This window comes from Cebus imitator, unplaced genomic scaffold (assembly GCF_001604975.1).
Source record: "Cebus imitator isolate Cc_AM_T3 unplaced genomic scaffold, Cebus_imitator-1.0 Scaffold46, whole genome shotgun sequence".
NCBI classification, from domain to species: Eukaryota; Metazoa; Chordata; class Mammalia; order Primates; family Cebidae; genus Cebus; species Cebus imitator.
Genome location: NW_016107361.1, coordinates 2,346,618 through 2,359,000, shown reverse-complemented (window position 1 = coordinate 2,359,000; position 12,383 = coordinate 2,346,618). Strand labels below are relative to the sequence as shown.

At 36.5% G+C, this 12,383-nt stretch overlaps 1 protein-coding gene across 1 annotated transcript in view; it reads left to right on the top strand.

The window, feature by feature from the left end:
• Positions 1 to 12,383, top strand: part of CAMK4 (calcium/calmodulin dependent protein kinase IV) — a 260,577-nt gene that overhangs the window by 149,318 nt on the left and 98,876 nt on the right. Inside the window, exons 4-5 of the mRNA XM_017527211.2 lie at positions 1,604 to 1,666; positions 3,587 to 3,669. Of these exons, the coding sequence (XP_017382700.1) occupies positions 1,604 to 1,666; positions 3,587 to 3,669 (146 nt within the window). The remainder of the gene's footprint in view (positions 1 to 1,603; positions 1,667 to 3,586; positions 3,670 to 12,383) is intronic.

The window sequence follows — 12,383 nt, the reverse complement described above, 5'->3', positions numbered from 1 at the left end:
TTGTTGAGAAATCTCTAATTGGGCTGGGAACCCCTTAAGATCTCCTTGTAAACATTTTTCCATCTCATAAAAACTGAAAACATTTAGAAATGGTGGCTCTTTTCTTTAAGTGAGGTACTTTAGGGTCTGGAAAAATTATATTTTCCAGATAAAATAATTGTAAAAAATATTTATACCTTGCAACCAAGAAAAAGAACATATAAAGTTTGAAAAAGTCCTTTGAGCATTCATTCATTTTTTATTTTTAAATATTGCATCCTTGTTGGTTAATGTTTTCATTAGAGAATGAAAATTAAATGACTGGGTGCTGTTCTTTATCATCTTGAAAGTTGTGATTGGTTAACACCATTGACATGTGATTGGATTTCTCCTTAGACCAGTGCTTTCTTTCTCAGGAGAAGTAACTAAAAGGGAAGAACCCATTTCCCATCTGAAGCAGTCTCTTGGATATGCCTACAGAGTTTGACTGTGAATTGCACACAAACTTCTTCATTTCCAAAACCATGTAAACTTGCTAGTTCAAGGGTTCAGGACAGCTCAAATGGTAGAAACCATAATAAGAGTCCAGGTATTATATCTATTAATTGTTTTGATAAATTTTGTTGGAGAGGAAGGTACTAAAAACTTTATGTTTACTGTATAACTTTTAGAGCTCTGAAATGCCAGCTTATTGTGATTAAGGGAGTCAATCATTGGGCTAGAGAGATTGTCCCTAATTTTGGAATATCCTGAACTAAACTGCCATTGCCTCAAACATAGGGACCAAGTGGTGAACTAACTAGGATTCTTTCATGGCAAGTAACAGAAACTAACTCTGAATAACTTAGACAGAAAAAAGAAATGTAGTAGCTCGTACAATTAGAAATTCAAAAGGCAAACAAGCATAACTGAATCCAGGGGATGAAATTATATCAACAGTCCTCTTTCTTTGTAACTCAGCAATGTTTTTTTCCTGTACTGGCCTCATTTTAATACAGTGGTCCCATATGGTATCAAAACTGTTCACTATTAGCAGCAGACTCTATCCTCTTTTGCTCTCATGATTTCAGAGAAAGATGGAATAACTCTTTCTTGATTATTTGAGCAGCATTTCTGGAGAGGCTCCTGACTTGAATAACTTGGTCTGGTGAATATTCCTGACCCTATCACAATGGCCAGGGAACAGGATATTCTGGTTGGGTAGGTTGGGTTGTGTGCTACATCTGTGTGAGAAGGATAAGTGAAGTGATTGACGGCTCCATTGGTGTTTAAACAGAGAATTCCACATCAGAAAGAACGACAAGGAAGAAGGATAGGTTGAGATGTACTTGGGCATTAGTCATGATAGTGATGACTTTTGATAGGAAAGTGGAGAAGATGTCGTGTGAGGAGCCTGACAAGCTGTGATTCGTACTAGTTCCTGGCTCTATCTTATTTCGGAAGCAGAGCTAAAGGACATGTAGCTGAAACAGAAAGAGAGGAAGGAGACACATATACACAAAAGCTAAGGAATTAGGTTTGCCACTTGCCTGACTCACCCAGGTAGTTTATTGCTGTTTCTGTTTCTCTGCTACAATGAAGCGGGGAGTTTCTTTCAGTTTATCTCTTTTATTTTGCCTTTTAGGTGGACAAAAAAATCGTAAGAACTGAGATAGGAGTTCTTCTTCGTCTCTCACATCCAAACATTGTAAGTGGTTTTTAACCTACTATTTCAAATGATTTCCAGAGCCAGAGAAAGGGATCTTTGTCCTTCACTGTCCATGCTGATAACAAGAAGGGGATTCTCCCACCACTGGTAGCTAGCACAGCCTAGCTCTTGTCTTCATCTCATCACATTTTCAATCTTTGACTGAGTAAGTCTTACAAGTAATACCTCTAGAAAAGTTCCAAAATAGACAGATTAGCAATATACACAATCTTCATTTTCATGTATAAAAGGATAAAAATCAAAGAGTTTTGTTTTGGTCTAATAAAACACTGGCTTTTTCCTTCTTTTTTTGTGCCTATCTTATTAATTTTCCATTACTGAAAAAGCCTGTGAAGAAAGTACATTGCTTTCCAAAGTCATTTCAGTCTGATTTGAGAGAGAATCTGCTTCAAGAACAATGTGAAGATGCAAATAAATGATGTACTTGAATGCAGAAAATAAAATGTCCTCAGAAGCTCTGCTTCAGGCTTTGTCTAGACAAGACAAAGCCTCTGATGGTAAGATTTAGTAAAAAGCTTTCTTGAACTGATGAAGTGAAAAAGAACAAAACCATTTTCTATGTCGTAAGTTGTTTTTATGAATTAAGCCATCTACTTCAAGAAAGCATTTTTGCCCATTTTTCTGAGGAAGCTGTGATGTCCTACTTACTCTCAAGGCAAAGTGCTTAAAACTTAACATATAAGTTAGGGAAGCCTTCAGCTATAAATAGCAGAAAACTTGAATAGGATGATTTAAACAAATATTTTTCTTATGTTGCAAGCAACAGAAATCAGTTTTTAGCACTGGCTCAGCTCCTCAGCGCTGCCATCCAGAACCCAGATACCATCCATGGTCCTGCCAGTTGACTTTCATCCTCACCCTTTTCCCTCCTGAGCCTAATATGGCTGCTCCACAATTTTTGCAAGTCATCACGTCTATATTCAAAATGAGAAGAAGAGGGTAGGATCTCAGCTAAAGATTCTCATTAGAAGAGTAAAATCTTTCTCAGAAACTGTGGCAGCAGGAGTCTCTTAAAATTTTGTTGGCTGGAGCTGGTCACGAGATTACCCTTAACTGTACGGGGGCTGTGAAATTAGTGGTTGAGACTATTCATGATCCACAATCTGGGGCTAGACACCTTGCTTCTCTGAACAAATCGGAGTTCTGTTTATAATAAAGTAGGGAGAAAAGGGCTTTGGGTAAGCAGTTAATAAAATCTCCCACACTCAATCACCACTTTTACATTATCCATCTCTTCTTTCCAAAGATAAGTCAATGTAGAATTTTCCTCAATTGTAGACTAGTCTTGGCTACTAGATTCTCATATATATGGAGAAAAATATCTAAAACCGTTTGGATTATCTGAATGTGATGAAGACTGTGGTATGCTCAATCAAGTCACTGTCACCACTACTTTCCTGAGGATTCCTTTACCCACTGACAATTTTTTTAGCTATTGATTGATATCCTTTACATATAGGCAGATTTTAAGCTGCCTCAGTCCCCTTATTTCAAGTCCTAATTCCCAGAAGAAATAGTAATTTTGTACCTCTAGCAACCATGATGCCCAAAATGGTTTAGGAAGTTGTATTGTTGTTCTTTTTGATTTTTGAACTATTCAGAAGTTGGGACGTTTTAGAAAAGTTAGAAAGTGTTTCTAAGGCAGATATTTTTCAACTGTCTAAAGGAAAAATGTAAACACATTTTACAGGAACTTTGAAAAAAAATTATGTAACTGATAAAATCAACAACCCAGAAAGAGAGTGAGAAATAGCTAGCTGATACAAGAATGAGGAAACTGTATTAACAGTGATCCAACATATTACTGTTGCAGAGTGTTGTTTTAGCCATAGTGTTAGCGATTTCTAAGAAAGATGGAATAAGAAATTTGTGATACTCTTTTTTTATATCTTTCCCTAGATAAAACTTAAAGAGATATTTGAAACCCCTACAGAAATCAGTCTGGTCCTAGAACTCGTCACAGGAGGAGAACTGTTTGATAGGTGAGTTGATTCTGGAAATATAACCACAGAAAGATTTACTTTTGGCCACCTGAAATATAATCTAAAGGACATTTCTCCTGAGACTTTGTATAATGGCAGATCATACTTGTTGATAGGGTAGTGATAAGATGTAGTTACATGAAAACTTGAGATGTTTAGTGAGTAAAAAGAGAAACACTATAATATCTATTTACCTTTGCAAACATTTATCTCCTCAATAAAAAAAATAGAATTTCTAAAATCAAATTACATTTAAACTAAATAGTAAGATTTATAAAAATATCTTAAGAAAATATTTGATGAAAATTTTAGAAAATTAGACATGTACTCTACGTGTTCTCTGTTATGATCCAAAAGCTCATAAAAATCAATAATCTTTAAATGATTATTTTAAAGCTTACTTTCTTTAGAAGTCCATATAAAGAGTTCCATGTTGCAAAGTAAACATGTTCTGTTATAGCCAATTATTGCTAACTTTGATTTCCTGTTCGTATGTTCATCTTTTAAAGCAGAGGAGTGAGAACGGAGAAGAGACTGGGGGTGGGGAATGTGCCTGGAAATCTGGCAGAGCATAAAATAGGCAAACTATTTGTACAAGACACACAAACTTTATGTTTCTATAGTTTTTCCATCTTCCCTGCCCTCTTATGAGAATTCTGTATTTGTCCTGATGGGCTCTTGAGAGCCTTTTGCTGTGTTCATCAGATAATCAAAAAAGAATGGAATTGAAAGAGGACAAAGTAGGCTATGTGAGAAATGGTAAGAAGTCATGCATGAGTGGAAAAGTTTTGGTTAAAAATAGGGTGAGACAGGTGGACTGCAGTTTAGGGTGAAGACAGAAGAGACTGAGGGAACCATTATATAGCCTGGATCACAGCAAATGTTCCATAAATATTTGCTGAATGAATTAATTAACAATTGCTGCAATGAAGGGACCCTGAGGAGAAAGATATCCTAAGGGGATTAGTTTTGAATATGTTGGGAGAGGAGCACTCCTTTGCTTTTGCCAGTGTCTGAAGGTTTGTGTGCCCCCAAAATTTGTATGCGGAAATTCTGATCCCTAAAGTGATGGTATTAGGAGATGGGATCCTTGGGAGGTAGTTAGGTCATAAGGGTGGAGCCCTCTGGAATAAGATGAGTGCCCTTATAAAAGAGGCCCGAGAGAGCTGCCTTTCCCCTTTCACTATGCAAGGACACAGCAAGAAGGTGCCATCTATGAGGAAGTGGGCCCTCACCAGACATAAAATCTTCTGGTGTCCCATACTTGGACTTTTCAGCCTCCAGAACTGTGAGAAATAAATGTTTGATATGTATAAGACACACAAGTTATGGTGTTTTTTAATAGCAGCTCAAATAGACTAAGGCATGTTTCTTCTCACCCCCATTCAACCCAGTTAAATTTGCTGCCTCTTCAAGAGCTTTCAAAATTATTCGCATTGTTTTTGAAAGGTTCTGTCTCCTTTTAACATTGCCCAGTGAAAATTTTGATCTTTAGGTGAGAAGGAGCAAAAGGGCTAGCTTCATCGCAACTACATATGTATGTGTAACAGGTATACATCTGAATTTTGTTGAAACTTCCTTAGAGAAGGTTCAACAGATTATTAGACTTTAAATATTATAACATTTTGATTATTTTCACATTATAAGAATAATACGTCAGCTGAAGGAAGTGCATATCAGTAGCCTAAAGACATATAGCTCTGGCGGCAGTTGTTTTTCTTGAAAGACTCATAGTTGTGAAACTTGACTCTACAACTGAAAGATAAATAACTAACCTTGAATAATTTACTTAACTTCTCTGAATCCCAGAGCAAATTTGAAGAGGCTTTATGCTGCTAATAAAGCTTAGATAGTTCTGATCCACTATGAGGATAGTCTTGTTCACATGTTCCCACATCTTCAAGCAAGACTCTCCTGAACTGGCTAATTTGGGTATTGCCACAATATGCCTATGATAGCTTCTTTTTTAACACCTCTTTATCTGACTCTTTTTCATGGATGTATTCCTTCTATAGGCACATTAATAGAGTCAGTTTATAGTCAGATCCTGCTGGCTTTGGAGTTATGAGCTTTCTTTAAGGAGACTTTGCATATTTCTCGGCTAATTATCATCTATCAGAGAGAAATCTCATGTTTTTAAATTATGAATAATTGCAGGACAAGAATGCCACACCCAAGCAATCATCTACTAATAGTATTTGCTATTTACTTACCTCCCTCTATTGATTTGAGTTAATTGGGAATCAAGGATATTTACTTCTCTTCTTCCCAAACTTTCTTCCGTGAAAGAATTTGGGATGAAATTTAATTTAGCTATACCTAAAAATGAAACAACTAAATACTATTGATAAATTTCATTTGCAGAGATAAATGGATGAAATATTCATATTTAGCAGAAAACATTTAAAGAATGGCAGACAGCCAGTAAAGCACTCAACTCAGTGGTTTTAAAAGATAGATTCTTTTCCTTTGCATGTTGTTGTCTACAACATTGCCCTAGCTGATAAGAACTTGGTCTCTCCATTAAGTTACTTAATTCTTTAAATTTTATCAAATTATCTTTAAATTTTATCAAGCTGAAAATAAATTCTGCATTATTATCCAATATATTGATTTTTTTTTCTTGAGAGCTAAAAAGTAATTTGGCCTCTTTCTTTTGTACTTAGGTCAAAACCAATTTATTTAATTGTGATGATAAGAATTCATTCCTGGTCTAATGATGACTCTAACAGTACTTAATGAATGAACTAGGGAGTAATTGCTGAAGAGATAATCATATGAGTCAATTATAGTCAAAAAGTTTGTAATTTATTAGCAAAAAATCTATTCTATAATGATTAAAAAAATTAAACATAGAATTCAAGTAGAATCTGCTATTATACATAGAACTTAAATAGTAAATTACATAGGACAATTTATTAGAAATTTTGGAATAAAATCAATGATTTGTTGTGCCCAAGAAAAATCTAAAACATAAATAAATTTGCACAGTTAGGACATCATGAGAAGAAGAAAGCTCCCATGAAGTTTCTGTTTAATCATTCTTGGTTTCTTTTCAACTCTTAAAATCTCAACATCATTTTCATTGAATTGTTGAGGTGGACAAGGTGTGAGTTTTGCTTTAAGAGCAAATTTCCAACTTTTTTTTCCTTGAAAATGATTGTATTTTAAGGCAGCAAATTTATCAATATCCTTACAGTCTTCTAATTAAATTAGAAGTGTTTTTTCCCTGATTTTTGTCAGGTAACTCGAGTATCTAAGTATAGTTTTGCATTTTTTAAAATCATCATGGATTTTTTTTTTCTGTTTTCTTTTTTTCATTTGTTTGTTTCATCAATTTTTCCTAAAGAATTTTTTTTTAACTTTTTAGTTCAGAGGTACATTTACAGGTTTGTTACATACATAAATGTGTGTCACGGGGATTTGTTGTACAGATTATTTCATCACCCAAGTACTAAACCTAATATCCACTAATCCATTAGTTATTTTTCCTGATCCCCTCCATCCTCCCAATTTCCACCCTTCGAAAGGCCCCAATGTGTGTTGTTCCCCTCTATGTGTCCATGTGTTCTCATCATTTAGCGCCCACTTAAATATGAGTATGTGAAATATTGGAATTTTTGTTCTTGTGTTGGTTTGCTAAGGATAATGGCCTTCAGCTCCTTCCATGTCCCTGCAAAGGACACGATCCATTTCTTTTTGTGTTTTTGCTTGCCTGCTTCGGCTTGTTCCAATACTAAATGTATGTACAAAAGGTTTTAGAATTTGAGACTTGGAATGCTGTTACCTTCCAAAAAAGCAGATTTTCTTTTGTTGTAGCAGGCATTTAAGGTTAAGAAACAGATTATTTTAATACAATTGGATATTGGGCTAATTCAAAGCTGGGCTTCCTAATGGCTGGTGTATTCCTTGTCAAGTCTTATTCAGAGGGCTTTGCTCTTTGAAGTTCTTAACTTTAAGCCAGGGCATTTTACCAGGGCTCCTCTTACTTGGCAGACCCTGAATGCCAACTTCTGTCCCCTTAGCTCAGTGTAATGGCCAGAAACTTGATTCAGCTTCTTTCTCGGCCTGTCAGCTGCTGTGTTGGAATCAGTAAATGCCTTCAGAAGGAAAGCAGAAGCATCAGATGGCAGGTTTGCTTTGCTGGGCTTTTCTTCTCTTCTGGGTTTTAGTTCCTAAATCCTTCTCTTCCTTAGTGAATTAGTCAGGGTTCTGTGGTGGGACAGAACCAATAGTATTTTCGTTTCTGTATTGGTCAGGGTTGTTTTTCTGGAGGGACGTAATAGGACTGATGTGTATATGAAGGGGAGTTTATTAGGAGAATTGACTCACACAGTCACAAGGTAAAATTCCACTATAGACCAGTTTGAGTCCTCAAACCTCACAAGTAGGGAAGCCAATAGTGCAGCCTTCAGTCTGTGGCCAAAGGCCCAACAGCCCCTGGCAAATCACTGGTGTAAGTCCAAGAGTCTGAAAGCTGAAGAACTTAGAGTCTAATGTTTGAGGGCAGGAAGCATCCAGCACAGGAGAAAGATGGAGGCCAGAAGACTTAGCCAGTCTAGTCTTTCCACGCTCTTCTGCCTGCTTTTATTACAGCCTTGCTGTCAGCTGATTAGACAGTGCCCACCCAGACTGAGGGTGGGTCTGCATCTCCCAGTTCACTGACTCCGTTGTTAATCTCCTTTGGCAACACCCTCACAGACACACCCAGGAACAATACTTTGCATCCTTCATTCCAATCAAGTTGACACTCAGTATTAACCATCATACTTAATAACTCTCTGATCTGTTCAAATAGATTTTTTAAAAATATTTTATTTAGTTAGTTTTTATTTTTCTTGCCTGGAGGCTTGTCTGACCCACCATTGCTGAGAGCAAAAATTCACGTATGGATTTAAATTTTTTTCACAGACACTAATATATTTTCCTCATTTAAAAAGCCAACCTATTTGAGCAAGTGGGATGAAAACCAGTATCCTCACTATGGAGATGTGAAAACAGAATTAGTAAAGGTTAATGATCTTCCCTGTACAAGCAACCAGACTGTCTTCTGATCCAACCCTTTCCTTCTTGTTTGGCCTCACCTTCTTTCTTATTAAGTCCAGATTGTCTCTTTCACATCATTACCAAGAAAATAAATATCTATTTATACATGGAAAATCCATAATATGTTGATTGGTCCTATGCAAAGCTATGTATCTATTTAGCCCACTCAATAACCTTCATCTTTTTTGAGGTATTATTATCCATATTTTTCCACAGCATAAACTAAAAAAGATATTAATAAGCCATAAAGTCAGACCTAACCTCCAGTCCTACTGTCTGAGTCCTAATAGTAATCTGTACTTCAGCATTTCTGGACTTCTTATTCCTGGTGGGAAAAAACTGAATTTTCAGGGGATTGCTATCAGATAAAGGTTTGAGAAATAGAACTGAGGCTGTTTGTTGTCCTAGCCTTTCTAGGGTTGTATCTTGGTTGGTATTAGGGTTAAACAAACCTAGGAAAAGTCTGGATTCGCGAAGACCACTGTGCCAGAAATTAGTCATCAATGTAATTTTCTAATGGTTAATTCTATAAAATGTGATTGTTCAAAAAGGATAATTAGTCAATATGAGGGACATTTTTGAGATCCTATTGGGTTGCTGGCAGAGTGTTCAGGGTAATTTACTAACATGATACTCTTTAATCATCATAGCAACACATATATAAAGTAGGCTTTGATGTATACATTTTACAGACAATGATAACTGAGGATTGCAGAAGTCTGTTAACTTCTGTTAGGTTATTCAGCTTATATATGATCTAATAACAATAATTAAATAAGATCTTATTCAACTATGTCATATTCCAAAGTATCTCATTTTTCTACCATGTCATGCTGCTGCAAATGCCAGTACTCTTAAGCTTAAAAATGAAACTTCAGATTAGTAATCTCACGTTTGTCCTACTTGAGCGTTGGCTTAACTTGAACTTTACTATGTATATACTTGTTTTTCAACCCTGGATATTTTAAATACATCTCTTTATGTGGCTTTATCTGGCTATATGTAAAGAAAACATATACTTTCATTTGGACTAGACTTACAGTCTACTTTTTCTAGAAGCTTGTCCATGAAATGAAAAATAGAGGCAAGGTAGTAGAACACACAAGATAAATAGGAGTTTATTTATTATTTTAAGCTGTAGGTCTGGGAATACATTGATTTGCTGATGGGAAGGAGTTCATAAGAAAGAAAAGCAGGAGAGGTTTGTATGAGAGGGACTTAAATTTGGAACAACATTCTAGAAAAGCCATGAAGGGAGTGAGATCTAGAGTCAGATAAAAGGATTTGTTTAAGGTAGAAAGAAAGGCTCTTCCTCAGAAGCAGAAAGAAAGAGACAAAGGGTCAAAGGAGCTAGGTTAATCAAAGCAATTTTGAAAAAGAAAGACTTTTGGAATAAGTTAGAAGACATTGTTGGGACTGAGATGTAATTGTACCTTACTTATAAACTAATAAATTAGCCTATTATTCTTTATGGATGCTGGAAAACACATGATTCCTGGATCAGAGACAAAGGACTTCGTTATTTTTGGCACAGCAGACGTTATGGGCATTAGCAAGTCTGTCGGTTCCCCTTGCTCTTTGAGTTCCATAGAGGCAGTACAGTGGGGCCAGATGGATGCCTACACCTGGAATTAGATGTGTTACAAAAGGGGAGATAATTTAAATGTCGTCAAGTGGGTAATGAACAATATGTACAATGAAATACGATTCAGCAATGAAAAGGAATGTTTCTTCAATAGACACTACAACATGGATGAACTTTAAAAAGTTTATGCCAGGGGAAAAAAGCCAGACACAGAAGACTGTATATTCTATGACTCTATGACTTTATAAGGAATTTCAAGAAGGGGAAAAATTTATAAATAGAAGCAAAGCGGTGATTTCCTAGGGCTGGAAATAGAAGTGTGGTGGGGTATGAGAAGTTTGGGTAGTTCTATCTTGATAGCCTTTACTTTTGCAATATTGTTAAAGAAGGGAAATTGATCTCCTAATACTAACTGGAAAAGAATGGAATAGGGCACTTGAAGAAGGAAGTGATGAAGATTTTAAGGGTGATTGTGAGAACAGACAAGGGCAAGAATAAGGGTTTTTGAGGAGCACTAAAGGTCTGCTAATGCTGAAGGCTATGCATATGTGGAGACTGGTCTGTAGCATTATATATTACTGGTTTACCCCTCCATATCATTCATGGAGCTTTGGACAGCATCTCTTTTTCTCTTGACTTTCATCCAACTTTTCAGCTTTCTCTCTCTTGATCTCTTTCCTGAGTTTCTCTTCCCCTCTCCACCTCTTAAGTTTCCCTTAAACTCCTTCCTATATTCTTGGTAGATAAATTTGACACTCACCTGTAGTTTGAGCCACACTACTGGCTACAGTCTCAGCAGAGATGAAAACTGTATTTTCAGCAGTCTACTAGGCTTCTCACCAAGTCCTGTTAGCCCCTCTAAATCAAATGAACTCGGCATCGCTCTCTCAATTTCACTCCCCTTTCCTGTGAACTGAATCACCAACTAAACTAATCAACATTAATTCTTCCCTTTTCCTTTCTCTCTTCCCCATAATTATTCCTCTGAGCAGCTTTAAAAATCTGTTCCCTTTCCCTTTCCCAGTGCTTCTGCCCTGTTGTGCCTTTGCATTCTCTCCCATTGCAGTAGACTCCTAGAGAGTGTTAGTTTTATTCCTTTTCATCTATCTGTGTTTAAAGCATAGATTTGATCAGGTTAGCTCAGAAAGCTACTCACTACCTTCACTTAAAGTCAATACTTTTAAACATGACAAAAAAGCCCACTTGCAGTCTGGTCTCACATTGCCATGCTGGCTTTACCACCCACTTTGTTCTCTTCCCACCAATGTGTTAATCGCTGTATATTGTCTCCACTCTCAAGGAGCTCATAGTCTAAAAAGGGAAAGTAAAAATGTGATATGGACTCTAATATTTATTAAGGTACCGTCACCTTCCAAGAAAAGCATGTTAGGGATTATAATAATGAACACAATATCACATTTTTTTTAATGAGGGCTAGGAAATAGAAATAAAAATAAGGATCAAGACATAAAAGAGAGATCATCAGATGTTTTGCGTTTGTTAGAGATTGGCTCCATATTCAGCTTTAAGTATTCATGTGGGGATGATAAGTGCTGTAATTAGGGTATAGAGTGTGTAGAGTACAAAACAGTGTGTAGAGTGCGAAACAAGGGGGTCTTGTAAGTCAGAAACAGCTTCAGGAAGGGGCAAAAATATTTTGAGCTGACTCTTATGTGAGAAATCAGAAATTAGGTGGAGGCCAGAAGGAAGGGCCTCTTGTGGCAAAATGACGTTCAAAAGTAAGACCACGCACTGTTGGACAAAATATGAGCATCTTAGTCTCGATTTTAAAAGCTGGGCTAGGCACAAAGCAAGCTGGGGCTAGATATTTGTCAAGCGAATGATTAAACAAACAGTGTGCTCCTGAGCAATAGAGATAATATCTTTGAGTCAGGACTTTTATCTATAGGATGAGGAAAGTAGGCTGGGATTCTCTTAGGCCCATTCCCAGATTTGCAATTTGATTTGACCTCCTCTTTCTTTTGTCGGCTCCCTGGCCAGCACCCGCATTGATCCACAATTCCCTGATTTTCTTCTTAGTATTCAAATGTAACAGGTGCTAGTACTTTTTTGAAAAGTATAT